This window comes from Eptatretus burgeri, chromosome 10 (genome assembly GCF_056783735.1).
Source record: "Eptatretus burgeri isolate ZD-2024b chromosome 10, Ebu_testis_v1, whole genome shotgun sequence".
In the NCBI taxonomy this organism is placed as follows: Eukaryota; Metazoa; Chordata; class Myxini; order Myxiniformes; family Myxinidae; genus Eptatretus; species Eptatretus burgeri.
In genome coordinates this window covers 42,168,658-42,188,659 of record NC_140970.1, presented here as the reverse complement: position 1 = coordinate 42,188,659, position 20,002 = coordinate 42,168,658, and the positions used below count along the sequence as shown (strand labels likewise).

Here is a 20,002-nt window from a genome sequence, read left to right as displayed (position 1 = left end):
GCGGGGGGAGAAGCTATCTCGGGTTGCCCACCAGACTCTCCTGAATCGCAGGACGTTGCACACGGATAACTCCGTGATGCGGCGGGTTGCGAACCAAGCGTGAACACCAATAACTCAACCACGTGACTTAAGGTCCTCCGTCTAATATCGGTTACCTAAAAATAATCACATGATCTAATTAAAGGGGATGCCCTCGGTAAGCCTTGTCCAAACCGGATCACCTTACCGGATCAGATGCAGCCGAGCGACACTGCCACGGAACGTACCGGCTAAAAGAACGGATTGTTGGGAATAAAGTCCCAGCTCGACTCGGATACGGACCATGCAGAATCAATGAAAGAAAATACAACTAGCATCCGTTGAAGACAAAGTCTTCGATATCCCCCGCCATAGTAAATGAGGACAAGCAGCAAAAGGCACCAGTTCAATTTATTTTTGATATGTGTACCAAATTTCGTAAATATATCTTGAGGGGATTTGTAGTTAAGCTCCGGAAACGAAATGTTCTGGATGGATGGACGGAACCCATTTCTAAGTTGGTGGGAGATTTATTACAGGCAACTGAGGAAAAGTATGTGGCACAGTGAATAGATTTATTGATGTGTGTCAGCAGCATGTGTGTCATCTTGTTATTTTTTTCCCCAAAACAACATGCTAAAAAATACAGAAATCTCATTTGTATGTATAGTCAAAACATTCATCTCATTTGCTATTTCCATGTAAAAGCAAACAGTCTTTATCAGGGTTCCAATTTGCAATCAATAATTCTTTTCACAAAAATATTCCATCATCTATACAAAAATATGAAAGTTATCTACTTCTTCAAGAACCGAATCCAAATCGATTTGATTTTGCACAGTTTCCATTTTAACATTCATATCTCCGAAACAAATTTGTATCTCAAAACAAAAGTTCATATCAATTTTAACCAAGAGAAACATGATGGTTTGTTCTCAATGAGTTCCTTTTTTTATTTATGAGCTTAGTCTGAAAGTAACTAACACAGTTACCGCACAACCCCCATCATTACCATACAGGTCAAAAACAAAACACACCTGTGTGCTAGGTTATCATAATTCACAAAATAAATTCCCATAATAATTCAAAGCTAAGTTGCACATTCTTACATTAATTCACAGGAGTAATTAAACAAAAGTAGCATCCATTTCTTTGTTTGACCAATCTCTATCATCAACACTGAATTCCATCGACATTTTAAATCTCTGACATTTTCCATCTATCCACTTCTCTCTCACCAAAACAGCAAACATGCTGCCATTTTCCAACTCACATACACAAACCATCTATCACTTCCTCTGACCTTCTCAATTACGAATCCATTTCCTTTATCAAAACAATTAAATACAGTTTAAACAGTTGTACAAAAATTGTCAAATTTGTCATCAGGCGAATATCATTTAAATTGCAGCTCAAACACTCCATCCACACATGGAGCGAGAACCTTCCCCAACTTTATCACAGTCTTGGGGGAGGCATCTTAAACTTCAGACTAATAAAACATTCAATCTCTCTTAAACAGCTTTTTTGGTCTAAACAATAAAATATTTTCTTTTAAAATCAATAAATAAAAAATAATATCTTCAGCATCTATCCAATTAAATCTTATTAATTTACCTTGACTGAATCGATCAAAGGGTTACACTGGGTTGTTTGCCATTGCCTTCCCAGCACGAGTTCAGGCAACTTTAACATTCACAGACGAATAAAAACGGCACGCCGAGTTCAACATCCATCCGAGGGCATCATCTATTATCTGTGAATCGCCCCACATGCGAAACATCATCAAATCATTCCAAATCACGTTTCTACATTTAGATTACATCTTTTAAGTACAATGTTACAACTCAGATCAAAATCTTCGAAACATTTCTGACACGTCCTAATAGCTTGCCCAGCACTCAAACCTGCCGGGTTGAGTAATTACAATTTCCTCACAATGCCAGTGAGAGCTCACCTTCCGAATATATTCTACATTCACAATTGTTATGCTGGACTTGCGTGTCGAATCTCATCTCGATGAATCATTCGATGCACTGAGCTTTCTCCTGTGGAGTCGCCATTTTCTTTCACATTAAACCACCAAACCTGAAAAGAACGAAAACTTTGAGTTTCTGTATCATGTCAAACAAAGGGGATTGTTTTATCATTTGTGGAACAAAACATATTATCTACCAAAGTGGTCCAGGTCTTTTTGGAACACCCTGTATCCTTTGGTGTCATCAGAATATATTTTCTAAGGAAAAATCTATGAAGTAATGTGCAAATTCATACTTTTCACCAAGAGATGGAGCTTTACAAGGAAATATAATTAATAATCACTCTTGTCGATGAAATCATCATCATCTTTGTAATTATTTGGCGGATTTCAATTTTGATAATGCAATTAGAAAGAAGAATGTATGAGGATGTTTGTTAATGCATCCATTTTGATATGAGAAACTAAAATGGGACTTGGTAAAGCGCATACCAAACTAAGTTTAGCCAGACTAAACAGTTTACGTTTTACACAATCCTCCCATCTCAACCACGGTCTAACCTCTTTTCCTTCTACTTTGTTCCCTCAACCTATCCGCTCCCTTTACCATTCTCTCATCCCCCCATCTGCACCAAGTGTCCAACCAATCTCAGCCGACATTTCACCAATATCCACATCAAGCTCATCTGCACACCAATCTCCTACCTGAGTACATCTATCCTCCTTCTATCCACCCTATTCACTCCCACAATCCTGACCCAGTTGTTCACACAAACCTGTAGCCTCTGTTGATGTCTCTCTGTCAGTGCCACCATCCACAGACTGCAAAGATTGGCTAGTGTTACACACAACATCAGAACCTACCCCTTCAATTTTATTGATATATTTGTGTCTGCCATTACTCCATCCACCCTCCTCCATGCATTCACACCCACCTCTGCCATGGACTTTCCATCCCTGGTCAATGTTCCTGTACGATACTCAAACATATTTCCCTGCCTGATCTCCTTCCCCTTTAACTTTATATTCATTTATTTTCTCTGCTGCCTGACCCACATCACCTCAGTCTTCCCCATACTCATCTCAAGCCCCTACTTCCCAAATGCCTCCTTAAACTCCCCCAGTACCTCAACAGTCAGGTTATCCACACACAGAATCCTCCCCATACTATCCCTCAAGCTCACCTTCCTGCTTACCACCTCCATCAACATGAAAAACATTTGTGGGCCAAAATCGCTTCCCTGCCTCAAAACCAATGTTCACGCTGAACTCAGATGTCGCAGGACCAACCAATATGCTTACCTTCGTTCACTTGTACATCCCTTCCACCAACCTAACTTCTGCTTCTGGCACTCTCATCCATCTCAGCATCGCCATCACCGTCTCTCTCGTGGCAGTGTCGTCGGCCTTCTACAAGTTCACAATCCCAATGCCATCTCACCTTGCAACTCCAACTTCTTCTCGACAAGCTGTCTCAGTGCGAACATCCCATCCCCTTCCCCTTTCGAACCCCCTGTTGCTATTCTCCAATCTCCATACTCTTCCTTATCCTCCCATCCAGCACCTTCGTCACATGACTTAAGAGCATGATGCCCCTGTACTTCCCCGGAACTTGAACATAGCCCTTCCCTTCCATATTGGCACAATTCACCATCCTCCACTCCTCTGGAATTGAACCCTCTCTCATACATACATTCAACAGTCTCCTCTTCTGACTTCTGCTGCAACTATCATATCTGTCTGGCACTCTTCCCCTCTTCAATGTCATCCACACTTCCTTCTCTGTTTTCTCCATCAACTCGACTTTTCCCGCTACATAACACGGTGGCTCCAGATCAATATTAACTTCCTTTCCCGTTCAACAGCTTTTTGAAGTAATCTTCCCACACCTTCAATACTGCCCCCCTCTGTCACTGGCCTCCAGCCACCATCCTTAATCACCTCCCCCCCCCCCGATGTCCTTAACATCCTCATTCCTGTCACCGGCCAATTTATACATCATCTTCCTCCCACCATCCGCTTACAACTTGCCGTACACCTCCTCTTCCATATCATTCCTCACCTTATCCACAGCTCTCCTTACTGCTTTATTCTTCTTCCCAGACAGGTGCAGCAGCCCCACATATGGCTGCCTCCCCATATCCTTGATCTTCTTTATCATCTTCCAAACCTCCTTCTTTTCACCCACTGCATTCCCTACCTCCTCCATCCACCATACCTGGTTTCTATCCATCGATGATGCATCCTTTCCTGACATCCTTCCAACCAAAACTTCTGCAATTCCCCGAAATGCCTCTCCATACGACTTCCGCTTCTTTGCGAAGATGCTCATACCTAGCCCTCAACCTCTCCTTGTACTCAATGACGTTTCCCCCACACTTCCCTCACCGAATAATCTTCCGACCTCTGCTCTTAACCTCACTCATTTTCTTCATCTGTACCTCAAACACCACAGTCTTGCACCGAGTGGTAACATGCTCTCCTGCCACTGCGTTACAATCCTTAACCCTCCACAACTGTCGCTTCCTTTCCCCCACCAAATCCAACGCTGTTGTATGCTGTCTACTCCTACAGGTAATCTTGTGGCTTTCCAAACTTTTGAAAGAATGAACCAACGATGGCCATCCCATGCCTCACCAGCAGATCTCGACAGGGCCGGATTTTCCAATAGGCAACATAGGCCATTGGCCCCGGGCCCACCAGTAACTGGGGGCCCACCGGGGACTTCTGGGTTCTCTGATCGGCCAAGGAGTAGGCTCGTAGGCCCTATAGTAAAATGAAAAATATACCAGTACATTTTTAAATGCCCGTTTCCCACCATCGATCTGTAGATGATATACATCACGTGGTGTATTTAGTGGACTTCATTGCGACATTACTTGTGTTTTTGTTCTTGTTTTGTGATATTGGAATCTCTTATACTAGACTTGAACCAATTTATTATTACTTTATGCTTACAGATTAATCCCTTGACATAAACAGTATCATTGACAAATTTGCCATAGAAAAAAGCAGGAAAATGTCATTTTGAACTTCACATCGTTGTGCTTGCAAAATTTATTATGCTTCAGTTTCATTGTATTGTTCCATTATTCCGATGTGTAAGATGTACATGATATGGAACTTGATTTACTTTGATGTACTTGATATGGAACTACTTTGATTAAAAATTATTGATGTGTTACATTAGGTTGTAATTTTTTTTTAACATTGCAATATTACGATATTGTTGTAGTATTCCTGCCCGCCCGGCGTGCGAACGACCGCGTTTCACCAATAGCAGCCGGTTCGCCCACCGAACGGACAATCCAGTCGTGACTTTCTGCAATGGCGTCAGAAACCAGTCACGGATGGGTTTTCAATCCCACCACAACCTTGTCCGTACCCTACCCGCGCTACAGGGTCCGATCGCTAAATCTTCGATCTACCTCATAATGCACGCGGGAAGGTTACCGAGAGGTTGTACCTCAACGGGACCGCTTGGAAACGAGCCGCTTAAGCAGCCCGCTTCCTTTTGGGATAACCGAGCGGGGTAATATCGCGCAGTCCCGTTGGACCCGATCACCTTACCGGCTTTTTAAAAACCAACTAATATTCCGCAATACAAGATGGCATTTCAATGGGGGCATGGACGCAACGAACAGGTTTACATTTAAACGAGCACATTTATTTACTCTACTTGTGCAGGAACAATCAGGCAGTCATTCAAACACACCAACATGCACGTACACAGAACAAGCAATGGATGCGACACAGCACGTGGGCAAGACAAAGCGCCACAACCGTCTATAAGCAATTATTAATGTACAGTCACTTACACAGTTTTACTTACGGGACTCGGCGCAACAACATTCATTCGAAAGAAAAGCAGGAAAAAGACCCCATCAAAGGCAATGGGGTCGGACTGGACCTCGGGGGTCTTTATGGCATGGGACTTGGCAGACCGAACGAGTCCCACGAGACCGTTGCAGGTTACCTGCACCCTCGTGGTGTCTGGTTTGGGCGACCCGCGACGTCCCGTCCCCACAGCAGCTAGCGTAGCCGCGGTCGAGCTCGGGCCTTCCGTGTGGCAGGCGAGCTCTCTCCGGCTCTCTCCACAGGAACGCGCTTGGGCGACCCACGATGCTCCTTCCCCACGGCAGCTAGCGTAGCCGCGGTCGAGCTCGGGCCTTCCGTGTGGCAGGCGAGCTCTCTCCGGCTCTCTCCACACGAACGCGCTTGGGCGACCCACGATGCTCCTTCCCCACGGCAGCTAGCGTAGCCGCGGTCGAGCTCGGGCCTTGCCAAGCGGCCGGGTGATTCGTTCTCAGTCGGCAACTCGTTTGAGAGGAACGAACGGGTCTTTGCTCTCTTAGAGTTGATGCTCTGTAAGAACCCGTCCGTCCCTCAGTGATGCTCGAACTGCGCCGAAGCCCGATCACCTCGGACCGCCTGTCGCTGGCTGGCGAGCTCTCTCCGGCTCTCTCCACACGAACGCGCGGTTCCGCGCGACACAACAGGCAAGGCCGCGCCTCCAGCTCGCATCTCCTTCGCGATGCCCGGACTCTCCACCGACTGCAAGCTCCAAGCTCCCGACTCCGCCACGAGCCCAGACTGACTCTCCAGACTGACTCAGGCCGACCGATCAACTCGACTCGACCCAACTCGAACGCGAGCTTGGCGCTCTGCTCATCCTTTTATAGGACTGGTGAGACGCGGTTTGGCCTCCGATCCTCGACCTCTGACCTCTGCGCGGAAAGCGGACGTGCGCGAGATCACCAAGCTTGATCCGACGAGCAAACGTCCCGCGTCGGCCTGCAGCAACGCCGCTCGATGCGGACTCGCCACGGCTGGCGCAAAGATGGCGTTGATTCGGAGACGAAGGTGAGGCGATGTTTGTGGAGTGGAGATGTTGACGGTTGCTGGCGAAGTGGTGAGGATGGCGTGGTTTGGTGAGAGGCAGGTGTGGTTGTGGTGGTGGAAGACGGTTGGTCTGAAGCGGTTGTTGAGAAAGATGTTGGTGGTGGACGTGGTTGGTCCAAAATGACGATAGTAAAGAATAACGGCTAAATCAAAGATCACAGCCCTTTAAACAACAGTGGGGAAATCTATCTGGACACGGACTTATCGGCCTAACTGATCTTGGGACCTTTATGGTGTTCTGTCAATTTCCACAGCCGATATATATATATATATATATATATATATATATATATATATATATATATATATACAATATTTTTAGGGGGGGGGGAGCACTATTAAGGTTTGGCCTGAGGCCCACAAGCAAGTAAATCCGGCACTGGCTCTCGACCCTCTCGATCCTCGTTCCCCGACAAATTTACCAAGACATTTCTCTTTGCCTGGCTCTGCTAATCCCACATGTGCATTGAAGTTCCCAGCAATGCACAACAACCTCCAGCTCAACCATTCCAATCATCCTCTCCAGTGTGTCCCTGGAGTCCTGCTTCGCCGCCCCAGTCTTTCCCGTCTCTGGCCCATAAAACGACATAGTACACAACATTTGCCTCTATCACCACCCATGCCATAACTATCTGTCCCTCCCACCTTTCCTCTCTGACCACCTGCTTGCTGATCTCTTCCGACACTATAATGGCCGAGCCATTACTCACTCCTTCCATCCCCACCTGAGTGAAACAGCTTGTATCCTCCCACCAATATCCTTGCCCCATCTCCTTTGCATCTGGTCTTCTGCACACACAACACTTCCCTCTTCTCTGCATAATCTCCACCACCACTACTCCCCTCCCCACCAATAATCTGACCTTCAAACTACCCAGCCGAACCTCGCTCCTGAACCACTGCCCACCTGGCAGAGCCAGTACCATCTTGATTAGTTTGGGATCCTCAGGTCATCAATCAACAGCACTGCCCAGGCTGACCTGCTTGTCATAATTTGTCCACAACGTTTTTAAATTTCATGCTTTACATCGTTTTTGGCCCCATCTCTCAAAGGTTAAGAACCCCTTAGAATTTTTAAATAAACTGCCTTATCTGGATTAGGATCTTCACCAAAATCATATCAATTAGTCTTTGTCACAGTCCCAACCTGTCCACCAAGTTTCAGCAAAATCCGTCAACAACTTTTTGAGATATCCTGCTCAAAGACAGACAAACAGACATGGGTGAAAACACAACCTCCGTCCATCATTGGGAGCAGAGATAATCATGGAAACATCTCTAGATTATAATTTACCACATATCAGGAACATCCCAACAAAGTTGATTATAAGTAAACACATCACTTTTGTGTCTGTAACGTAAATGTTATTTTTATGAATTATCAAATTAGTCAGTGTTGCCGTCATGGGTGTCCACAGGGAGGGGCAAAGGGGGGGCATTTCCCCCTCCCCCGGAAAATCTAAAATTTGAAAAAATTACATGGAAAATACAAAATGAATAAAATAACATCAACATTTCTCAACAGTTCATTCAGTTAGAGCAGGTTACTACTCTTGGAACAGGAATTGGAGCCGTCGGGGATCTCTTCCGAAATTGTCAATGACCCTGTTCATTAGCTCGGTCTTCTGGCTGTTCACTTTGTTGCGGTGGACACTGAGCATGCAGAGGGCGGACAGACGTTTATCACTCATCGTTGATCTTAACCAGGTCTTCACCCTGCGCAGTGTTCTGAAGGACCTTTCCACTTTACATGGTGTTGTAGGCAGAGTCAGTGCGATGAGGATAGCCTTGCTCACAGCAGGGAACAGAGTGGTCTGCTTCACCAGCTCGATCATACCCAGAGAGTTGTCATCCAGTGGCTTATGCTTCTGCACGTCATACCACGCTAGAGCTTCTTCTACAAGGTTGTCAATGCCATACATTTCCTTGACAGATGAAACGATGTGCTTGAATTCATCTCTTTCTGTTTGCTGCATTTCTCTCGGATGTAGTGCGAAAATGTGAAAATATGGCGTGTTACTTTCACCAAAGCGACTTTCCAGAGACTGGATCAAGGAATCAATGTACGGGACATAGATGGTGCGGCGATAGTACTCCTCAACGGAGCCTCCTACATTCGGCCGGTGGACCTGGCGTACGCATCGCCGAGGCATCGTCAAGTCTATGCCAAGTTCTTCTGCCAAGGTTTTCACCTCAGGGATGACATCTTCTGAGAACACACGGTCTGCACCATCCTGGTGAGCTCGGAAAGCCTTCATCAACAGGTCGATGTGATCTCGGACTCCCATCATGTCCATGTCGACTGCCTGCAGCTGTTGGGTCACTGGCTCCAACATCGCTGAGTACTTCACAATGATCTTCAGAGAGATGAGGAACACTGTGGTTCCTGCAGCACACCTCAGCTGATACGCCGTCTGACACGTACTCTGTGACTCATGCTGATTTGCCTCCAGTTGCTCCAGTTGTGCATAGATATCACAAAAGTTTTCTGAAAAGATGCGGATGCTTTTGTACTTTGCGCTCCATCTGGTTTCACACAACAAAGGTATATTTGGAACCAGTCTCCTGCGCTTGGGACTGTCACGGAAGAATTTAATGATAGATTTCACAGTTCCAGTCGTATTCCTAACATCTGCGACAGAATTCAGATCATGATCCACCAAATTCAGTCGATGTGAAGAGCAGTGCACGAAGACAGCTTTGGGATAGGTGTTCCTGATACGGGCCTGTACACCATTGTCTTTTCCTGCCATGGTTGAGCATCCATCATAGCCTTGGCCGTGGAGCTTGTCGAGGTTAAGACCAAATTTTTTTGCTTGGTCGATGATAGTATCTGCAATTGTTGCAGCATCCACCCTCTCCAGTGGAATGATTCCAAGGAATTCCTCACGTATGATGGCCGAGTCAATCCGTTGTTCCTGCAGCGCAACAAATCGTACTCCAATGGACAGTTGCTCGGTGCCTGATAGATATGTCAGCAGTTTCATCTGCAATGATAGAGAATCCATTTGATTCATTTGCAGGTTTCACAATATTGTCTCTTACTACTTCTTCAGAGAGAACTATCAGCTCATTCTGTACACAAACTGATGTGTATCTCGCATTTTTGCTTGCGCCCTCCATGTGATCCTTCAGGACCGTGTCCCCTGCTTCTATCCTGAATCGCAGTAGGTCACAGAGGTTCCCCGATGTACTCTCCTTCCCCCTCAATGCAATGTCATGGCTGCAGCAGAACAGAATGCTAGATAGTGTGGGGAACAGTTTCTCTCGGTTTTGAGTGACTGCTTTGTTGACTGCTCGGTCCATCTGGCTCACGATGGTCAACTCTGGCCTGTGCACGGTGGTGAGGAAATTGTTGGCATCTTGCAGTGCACCTTTGTGCCAGGAGGAAAGCATGTGCTTCCTCGCACACTCATTGAAGTCTTTGTATTTAACAAAAGTAGTCACGATGAACGCACCCATTAGACCTCGGTGCACTGGTTGAGGGAACAGCACACATTATTTGCACAGAGCACCTTTCAAGTGACTTGAGTAGGCCAGCCATGGAGAATATTGGTTTATCCACGTGTGGCGGAAACAGCGGGAGCCCTGTGAATCATTCTGATAGCTGTAATCAGTTGGTGGGACGTATGTGCTCATCAGGAGGTCATATCTTCGATTATTGGTCAAATGTTCTGTGGTTTTGACGTATGATCCAAATTGGTGTTTGGGGTGGCATCTGATTGGTTGCTGTGAGTAACTGCTCGTAATGTCCCCCTCAGCGCTGCTCTGCTGGTTCAACATGCGTCTCCGATGTACCCGGGGTGTCTTGATTGTTCTCAGAGTCATCAGACTTACGTTTTTTAAAGAACCTCCTGATATCCATTTCACATTCCTGAAAAATAAGAAAAATGAGGTTAACATAACAATACAAATTTAATACACTGGTCTTCCCCAGACTCCATAACAATCAAATCAAGAGCATTTGGTTTGATTATTTTGTATAAAATCCAACATAGAAAATTAGCATGAGTTTTGTTACTGAAATAAAATAAATAGGCGCAACACAGAAGGAATGAACGAAAAAACACTATGTTCCACGCCAAATATCATGACATTCGATCAATCGTGTGTCTTCTACCTGAAGAATTGTGAACATTTTGTTCTGTTATTTACAGTAATCTTAGCAAAAAGATGTCTTCACACTTCACACGGCGATCTCAGGATCACATTGCCCCCCCCCTGCATTTTTTCTGCAGACGCCCATGGTTGCCGTTAACATTGGTCAACAACAGGTCATGGTCCATGACATGGTAAGTGAGACATTCACTTATGACCCATTTTCATTTTATTTCTTCTTTGTTCTTTTAAAATTTCTTCTTTCCTGTTCCGTTTGATCACAAAGAAAAAGTTTCTTTGTCCAGATGTTATTTTAAAGGGAGCTGGCAGGATGGCCAAGAAATACACACATTCGTCTCTTACCTGTTTAGCCAGGTTTGAATCCCCACCCAACTACAAACTGTCATCCCGGTGTTTTAGAGGTCGGGGGATTCGTCAATGATTGTGCCGTCCCCTTGAATGGACGTCAAGCCGGGTGTCTTGTCTACTATCATTAGTTGGTGGATGTTCAGGATCCCATGGTGTCCTTCGCCAAGAGAAGAGAGTTATCATCTGCATTCTGGTCAAATTCCTGTCCTGACCAACTGCTGGGAAGGCAATGGCAAACCACCCAGTGTCACCCATGCCAAGCAGCCAAGGACCTGTCTTTAGGCAGAGCACACAATCGATCAATCAATCTTCTCGAGCTCTTTTCTTTTTTCATTCACAATTGTTATCTTTTCTAATAATTTACTTTTGATGGCATGTACATCTCACATGGATGGTGTGCCTCCATTTCTGCCTTTCACTTTCCTTCTTCCACTTCTTTCATATTTCTGCATAATGTCACTCCCTTTATGTTTCTTCTACTCACTCGCTCTGCCCATCTCGTATCAGGCAATCAGTGTGAACCTTTACTCACACATTAAACTTCATTTTGCTGAGTTTCTGTGACATGTTTGAAGGTTAAATCAATCCTGTCTGATTGTCTGCTAAATGTGACTCGTTGGAAAAACAAAGAAAAACATAAAGAAATATAATGTTACTTTTGGGCACAGAGACAACTTGATGAGAAAACGGACACATTCCCCTTCACGTCCAAAGGGCACAGGTTCGGATCGCTGCGCTTAATGGATACAAAATGGCTTCTAAGTGCAAGTTGTCGCTACTATTCGTTGTAGGAGATGACATTTGGCCTCATGGCGGGAGATGCCAACATGAAATATTTGCCCATTTCCACTCGCTTCTTCTTTTGATGGCCACAATTATTCCCATGTTATTGTGGGGTCAGTCAGGACAAGTTTGGTCCAACTTTTTCACAAACCAGCTGGCCAGGCCTAATGTTCGACTACAGTTAGGGCATGTATTTGTAATTTGTTTCAGGTACTGGCAATAGCTCTCCGACTCTTTGTGAAGGATACCGTGGGATATTTAACATCTATCAACTCATGTCAGCAGATGAACACCAGTTACCTGAGGGACAGCACACACAACAATGCCTCAACCAGCCTGTGAAACATCAGGCCAACAGTTTATCGCTGGGCCAAGATTCAATCGCAGGCTAGACAGCATAGAGGAAAATGTGTGTACCTGCAGGCCAACCTGCTAACCCTCTGTTTCTGCTCACTGATGGGAGCAACATAACATGCCCTGGATAAAGGTAGAGGTGAAGCTCAGATGTGGGAGGGTTCAGGTGGAGGCGAGTTCTTTGCAAAATCAACCAATCTATGCCAACTGGACTGAATTGAAACAGAGGTTACACACAACCCCAAAACATACTGGGTTCAACATATTATCCAGTGTGTGCCCATCTTTAAGCTAGCGCTCGATCGTGCGTGGTGTTGTCGATGCAAATTTCTCATGCATCCATGTGCTTGAACATGCATCTATTTTAATAATACATATTTACATTTTAAATGACCTTGTATCTCTTTTCTGTATTGGAAGATAACCAATCTGCTTCATAAAACAACCCTTGTTCCCCAAAACAAATTGGCCATCCAAATAATCTTTCATCTTTATTCAGTGTAAGAGAATCATCTATCATTTTATTTTTTGTTTATTAAGGGATTCTCATGTATAAATAATTATATACTGGTGTCTGAAAGTCTGGCTTGGAAACAAGAGTCGAGCTTAAATGGAATGAGTGTGAAAACAATGACCAGAACGCTTATCAACCTTCAGGTCATAAATATTCCTTCGCCCTTCAAAATTAAGCTGACCTCTAAGATTGCTGCTGCAACAAAGCTGTGAGGAATCTCTCCCTTCAATCCTCAAATGTCAGCCGTGGCACCAGTATGTCTGGAGGATGAACAGACATAGTCTCACTGAATACTTAATCAGAATTCAAAGTCTCCATGTAGTACTGCAGAATCGGAGGAAGACTGTGTTGCTTATTGAAATTCCGCTTTAATACCCCAGATTCGCATATGTATTTTTTTGTTTTAATAAATGACTCAAGTGGACAAGAGGAATTGAGAATTTCTTTGACAGGATGATGCCAAGTATTGTGCAAAAAGACATTTGTGGCACTTCAAAACACGTCTTCTGTGAATCTAAAGCTTTTTGTTCACAAAACAAAACCAGAGTTGAAAGACCACATTACCCCAAGCCAGCTTGCTGTCTTGAGAAACAAGGACATGGGTGGGGTCTATGGGCAGAAAATATGATGGGTCGTAATGACGTAAAATGCCGTCATATTTTGTAAAAGCACCGCAAAAGGGACGAGTTTTGAAAGTATCAAAAAGGTGATCTGTGTTTTACTGTGTTCGAGTATGCATATAATTTCTGTATATTGAACTTAAAAAAGATCTTAGAGGTTCTGGAAAACGTTTTCTTCAGCAGTAGTCTTTTACACCATCATATTTACCCTAAAAAGGTAATCTGGAATTTTGTGGACCAAAGCCAAAGGCATGTCTTAAAAAAAAAAAAAACTTTTTTCACAGTAAGTTTCCTGTTTGAAATGATTTTCAGTTTTGTTTGACTGCCAGGCCTGAGCCTCTATCCCTGGGCTGGCTGCAAAACGTTTGGATGGAGATGTGCAAGATGTAACTCCATTCTGGATTTCCAATGATATCAGCTTTTGGGCCACTTGGCAATTTGTGATAATCTCTGACAATGAACAAACTTATGATGGAGACGCACCTCTGATCCATGGGTGTAACACTCACGTCATTCAACATGCACAAGGGTCTTCACACGCTTCTGCTGGTGGTCCCACAATTTGGCTTGGAGACTACATTGAAATGGTAATTGAAAATTAACTTGAATCTGATGTTGGCATCAAGCCCTACCCAAATCCCCTTGTACCCGCTCACTGTCACCTCCGCAATTTTGGCCTGAGCCTTGCCTTGTTCACTATGTTGCTGATCAGATAAGAATTTCCAACACTGCTGACCTCCCCATTAAACTCGTTAAGTTCTTTCCCAACCTGGTCATTCAGCAGGCAACTTCAAGCCCCCCGGACATGGTTGCAGTTTCTTTTGCTGCCGGCATCCTTAGATACTACCGCCAATTGACCTTTGCTCTTCAGGAGACTGTCACTTCCAGAACGGGATATGCTGTGTTGGGCGGTGGGGGGGGGCAGATGGGGGGGGTAGAAGATCATATTAACGTCATTAGGAATACATTTTCAAACACGACAAACTGTTACTTATTAAATGACAAGCAAATACCACCCATTGTCACTGCATTGATGAGAATACGAAGAGAGGGTGAGAGAGGAGGGAGTGGAGGGGTGAGAGAGTGGGGGCAGACAGAGAAGGTGGGGATGGTGGGTAGAGGGTGGTGGGGGAGAGGAGAGAGAAGCGGGCAGGAGGAAAGAAAAAGAAAGGGAGAGAGCAAATACAGCAAAAGCTTACCTTGCTGTGATACTTAACCCCCCGGGGATCTTTGACTGGTCGAGGGATAAACATGACCACCACCGCCGCACCTCAACACAGAGTGCCATTTCCTGTGTGTTTTGTATTTTACGGCGATGGTCCTGCTTCACACAGGGGCGACAAAGGTTTCGTGGGCTTGAAATGTATCTTCCTGAACCAGATAGTGTGGACAGTTGACTGAAGTATCACACAACTACTGGGGAATTGCAGGAAGAGGATGGCAGGATGTCGTCATTGTTGTCGTCTTCTTGCTTCTCGTCTTCTTTTTTCCTCTTGAGGAGCTTCAGCTGCTCTTGATGCAGCCATTCCTGTTGAGTTTGCTGAGGACGGCAGAGTGAGGAAGGGGAGGAGGGCAGAGTGAGGAAGGGGAGAAGGACAGAGTGAGGAAGGGGAGAAGGACAGAGTGAGGAAGGGGATGAAGACAGAGTGAGGAAGGGGAGGAAGACAGAGTGAGGAAGGGGAGGAAGACAGAGTGAGGAAGGGGAGGAAGACAGAGTGAGAAAAGGGATAAAAGGATGCAAGGAAATCAAACACAGGTGGAGGCCATTTAGCCCATCATGCTTGCGCAAACACAATACTAATTTATCTACACAAGAAGTTTTTTTTTTTCTCTTCTTCTTCTTCTTCTTCTTCTTCTTCTTCTTCTTCCCCTCAGGGGAGGGGGCATGGGCTTGGTTACAAAAAACATACAACATCAACCACACAACACATCTTGACAAGACCCCCCACTAACAGCACTCAGAACACGTGCACACAATCACCCATCAATGCTCAAACTTGTCATAATTTGTCCACCACTTTTTAAAATTTCATGCTTTACATCGTTTTTGGCCCCATCTCTCAAAGGTTAAGAACCCCTTAGAATTTTTAAATAAACTGCCTTATCTGGATTAGGATCTTCACCAAAATCATATCAATTAGTCTTTGTCACAGTCCCAACCTGTCCACCAAGTTTCAGCCAAATCCGTCAACAACTTTTGAGATATCCTGCTCAAAGACAGACAAACAGACATGGGTGAAAACACAACCTCCGTCCATCATTGGGAGCAGAGATAATCATGGAAACATCTCTAGATTATAATTTACCACATATCAGGAACATCCCAACAAAGTTGATCATAAGTAAACACATCACTTTTGTGTCTGTAACGTAGATGTTATTTTTATGAATTATCAAATTAGTCAGTGTTGCCGTCATGGGTGTCCGCAGGGAGGGGCAAAGGGGGGGGCATTTCCCCCTCCCCCAGAAAATCTAAAATATGTAAAAATTACATGGAAAATACAAAATGAATAAAATAACATCAACATTTCTCAACAGTTCATTCAGTTAGAGCAGGTTACTACTCTTGGAACAGGAATTGGAGCCGTCGGGGATCTCTTCCGAAATTGTCAATGACCCTGTTCATTAGCTCGGTCTTCTGGCTGTTCACTTTGTCGCGGTGGACACTTAGCATGCAGAGGCCGGACAGACGTTTATCACTCATCGTTGATCTTAACCAGGTCTTCACCCTGCGCAGTGTTCTGAAGGACCTTTCCACTTTACATGGTGTTGTAGGCAGAGTCAGTGCGATGAGGATAGCCTTGCTCACAGCAGGGAACAGAGTGGTCTGCTTCACCAGCTCGATCATACCCAGAGAGTTGTCATCCAGTGGCTTATGCTTCTGCAGGTCATACCACGCTAGAGCTTCTTCTACAAGGTTGTCAATTCCATACATTTCCTTGACAGATGAAACGATGTGCTTGAATTCATCTCTTTCTGTTTGCTGCATTTCTCTCGGATGTAGTGCGAAAATGTGAAAATATGGCGTGTTACTTTCACCAAAGCGACTTTCCAGAGACTGGATCAAGGAATCAATGTACGGGAGATAGATGGTGCGGCGAAAGTACTCCTCAACGGAGCCTCCTACATTCGGCCGGTGGACCTGGCGTACGCATCGCCGAGGCATCGTCAAGTCTATGCCAAGTTCTTCTGCCAAGGTTTTCACCTCAGGGATGACATCTTCTGAGAACACACGGTCTGCACCATCCTGGTGAGCTCGGAAAGCCTTCATCAACAGGTCGATGTGATCTCGGACTCCCATCATGTCCATGTCGACTGCCTGCAGCTGTTGGGTCACTGGCTCCAACATCGCTGAGTACTTCACAATGATCTTCAGACAGATGAGGAACACTGTGGTTCCTGCAGCACACCTCAGCTGATACGCCGTCTGACACGTACTCTGTGACTCATGCTGATTTGCCTCCAGTTGCTCCAGTTGTGCATAGATATCACAAATGTTTTCTGAAAAGATGCGGATGCTTTTGTACTTTGCGCTCCATCTGGTTTCACACAACAAAGGTATATTTGGAACCAGTCTCCTGCGCTTGGGACTGTCACAGAAGAATTTAATGATAGATTTCACAGTTCCAGTCGTATTCCTAACATCTGCGACAGAATTCAGATCATGATCCACCAAATTCAGTCGATGTGAAGAGCAGTGCACGAAGACAGCTTTGGGATAGGTGTTCCTGATACGGGCCTGTACACCATTGTCTTTTCCTGCCATGGTTGAGCATCCATCGTTGCTTGGCCGTGGAGCTTGTCGAGGTTAAGACCAAATTTTTTTGCTTGGTCAATGATAGTATCTGCAATTGTTGCAGCATCCACCCTCTCCAGTGGAATGATTCCAAGGAATTCCTCACGTATGGTGGACGAGTCATTCCGTTGTTCCTGCAGCGCAACAAATCGTACTCCAATGGACAGTTGCTCGGTGCCTGATATGTCAGCAGTTTCATCTGCAATGATAGAGAATCCATTTGATTCATTTGCAGGTTTCACAATATTGTCTCTTACTACTTCTTCAGAGAGAACTATCAGCTCGTTCTGTACACAAACTGATGTGTATCTCGCATTTTTGCTTGCGCCCTCCATGTGATCCTTCAGGACCGTGTCCCCTGCTTCTATCCTGAATCGCAGTAGGTCACAGAGGTTCCCCGATGTACTCTCCTTCCCCCTCAATGCATTGTCATGGCTGCAGCAGAACAGAATGCTAGATAGTGTGGGGAACAGTTTCTCTCGGTTTTGAGTGACTGCTTTGTTGACTGCTCGGTCCATCTGGCTCACGATGGTCAACTCTGGCCTTTGCACAGTGGTGAGGAAATTGTTGGCATCTTGCAGTGCACCTTTGTGCCAGGAGGAAAGCATGTGCTTCCTCGCACACTCATTGAAGTCTTTGTATTTAACAAAAGTAGGCACGATGAACGCACCCATTAGACCTCGGTGCACTGGTTGAGGGAACAGCACACAGTATTTGCACAGAGCACTTTTCAAGTGACTTGAGTTGGCCAGCCATGGAGAATATTGGTTTATCCACGTGTGGCGGAAACAGCGGGAGCCCTGTGAATCGTTCTGATAGCTGTAATCAGTTGGTGGGACGTATGTGCTCATCAGGAGGTCATATCTTCGATTATTGGTCAAATGTTCTGTGGTTTTGACGTATGATCCAAATTGGTGTTTGGGGTGGCATCTGATTGGTTGCTGTGAGTAACTGCTCGTGATGTCCCCCTCTGCGCTGCTCTGCTGGTTCAACATGCGTCTCCGATGTACCCGGGGTGTCTTGATTGTTGTCAGAGTCATCAGACTTACGTTTTTTAAAGAACCTCCTGAAATCCATTTCACATTCCTGAAAAATAAGAAAAATGAGGTTAACATAACAATACAAATTTAATACACTGGTCTTCCCCAAACTCTATAACAATCAGATCAAGAGCATTTAGTTTGATTATTTTGTATAAAATCCAACGTAGAAAATTAGCATGAGTTTTGTTACTGAAATAAAATAAATAGGCGCAACACAGAAGGAATGAACGAAAAAACACTATGTTCCACGCCAAATATCATGACATTCGATCAATCGTGTGTCTTCTACCTGAAGAATTGTGAACATTTTGTTCTGTTATTTACAGTAATCTTAGCAAAAAGATGTCTTCACACTTCACACGGCGATCTCAGGATAACATTGCCCCCCCCCTGCATTTTTTCTGCAGACGCCCATGGTTGCTGTTAACATTGGTCAACAACAGGTCATGGTCCATGACATGGTAAGTGAGACATTCACTTATGACCCATTTTCATTTTATTTCTTCTTTGTTCTTTTAAAATTTCTTCTTTCCTGTTCCGTTTGATCACAAAGAAAAAGTTTCTTTGTCCAGATGTTATTTTAAAGGGAGCTGGCAGGATGGCCAAGAAATACACACATTCGTCTCTTACCTGTTTAGCCAGGTTTGAATCCCCACCCAACTACAAACTGTCATCCCGGTGTTTTAGAGGTCGGGGGATTCGTCAATGATTGTGCCGTCCCCTTGAATGGACGTCAAGCCGGGTGTCTTGTCTACTATCATTAGTTGGTGGATGTTCAGGATCCCATGGTGTCCTTCGCCAAGAGAAGAGAGTTATCATCTGCATTCTGGTCAAATTCCTGTCCTGACCAACTGCTGGGAAGGCAATGGCAAACCACCCAGTGTCACCCATGCCAAGCAGCCAAGGACCTGTCTTTAGGCAGAGCACACAATCGATCAATCAATCTTCTCGAGCTCTTTTCTTTTTTCATTCACAATTGTTATCTTTTCTAATAATTTACTTTTGATGGCATGTACATCTCACATGGATGGTGTGCCTCCATTTCTGCCTTTCACTTTCCTTCTTCCACTTCTTTCATATTTCTGCATAATGTCACTCCCTTTATGTTTCTTCTACTCACTCGCTCTGCCCATCTCGTATCAGGCAATCAGTGTGAACCTTTACTCACACATTATACTTCATTTTGCTGAGTTTCTGTGACATGTTTGAAGGTTAAATCAATCCTGTCTGATTGTCTGCTAAATGTGACTCGTTGGAAAAACAAAGAAAAACATAAAGAAATATAATGTTACTTTTGGGCACAGAGACAACTTGATGAGAAAACAGACACATTCCCCTTCATGTCCAAAGGGCACAGGTTCGGATCGCTGCGCTTAATGGATACAAAATGGCTTCTAAGTGCAAGTTGTCACTACTATTCGTTGAAGGAGATGACATTTGGCCTCATGGCGGGAGATGCCAACATGAAATATTTGCCCATTTCCACTCACTTCTTCTTTTGATGGCCACAATTATTCCCATGTTATT

General features: G+C 44.8%; 1 protein-coding gene across 6 annotated transcripts in view; it reads left to right on the top strand.

Annotated features, from left to right (window-relative positions):
* The window catches only part of LOC147018401 (solute carrier family 23 member 1-like), a 203,798-nt gene that overhangs the window by 47,615 nt on the left and 136,181 nt on the right, over nucleotides 1-20,002 (top strand). Inside the window, exons 1-2 of one of the 6 annotated variants that reach the window (XM_085898012.1) lie at nucleotides 6,736-6,859; nucleotides 11,137-11,190. The exons of the other annotated variants lie outside the window; for them this stretch is intronic. Coding sequence (XP_085754138.1) covers nucleotides 6,809-6,859; nucleotides 11,137-11,190 — 105 coding nt within the window. The 5' untranslated portion in view covers nucleotides 6,736-6,808. Of the gene's footprint in view, nucleotides 1-6,735; nucleotides 6,860-11,136; nucleotides 11,191-20,002 lie in introns of those variants that run through there. 6 annotated transcript variants of the gene reach the window in all.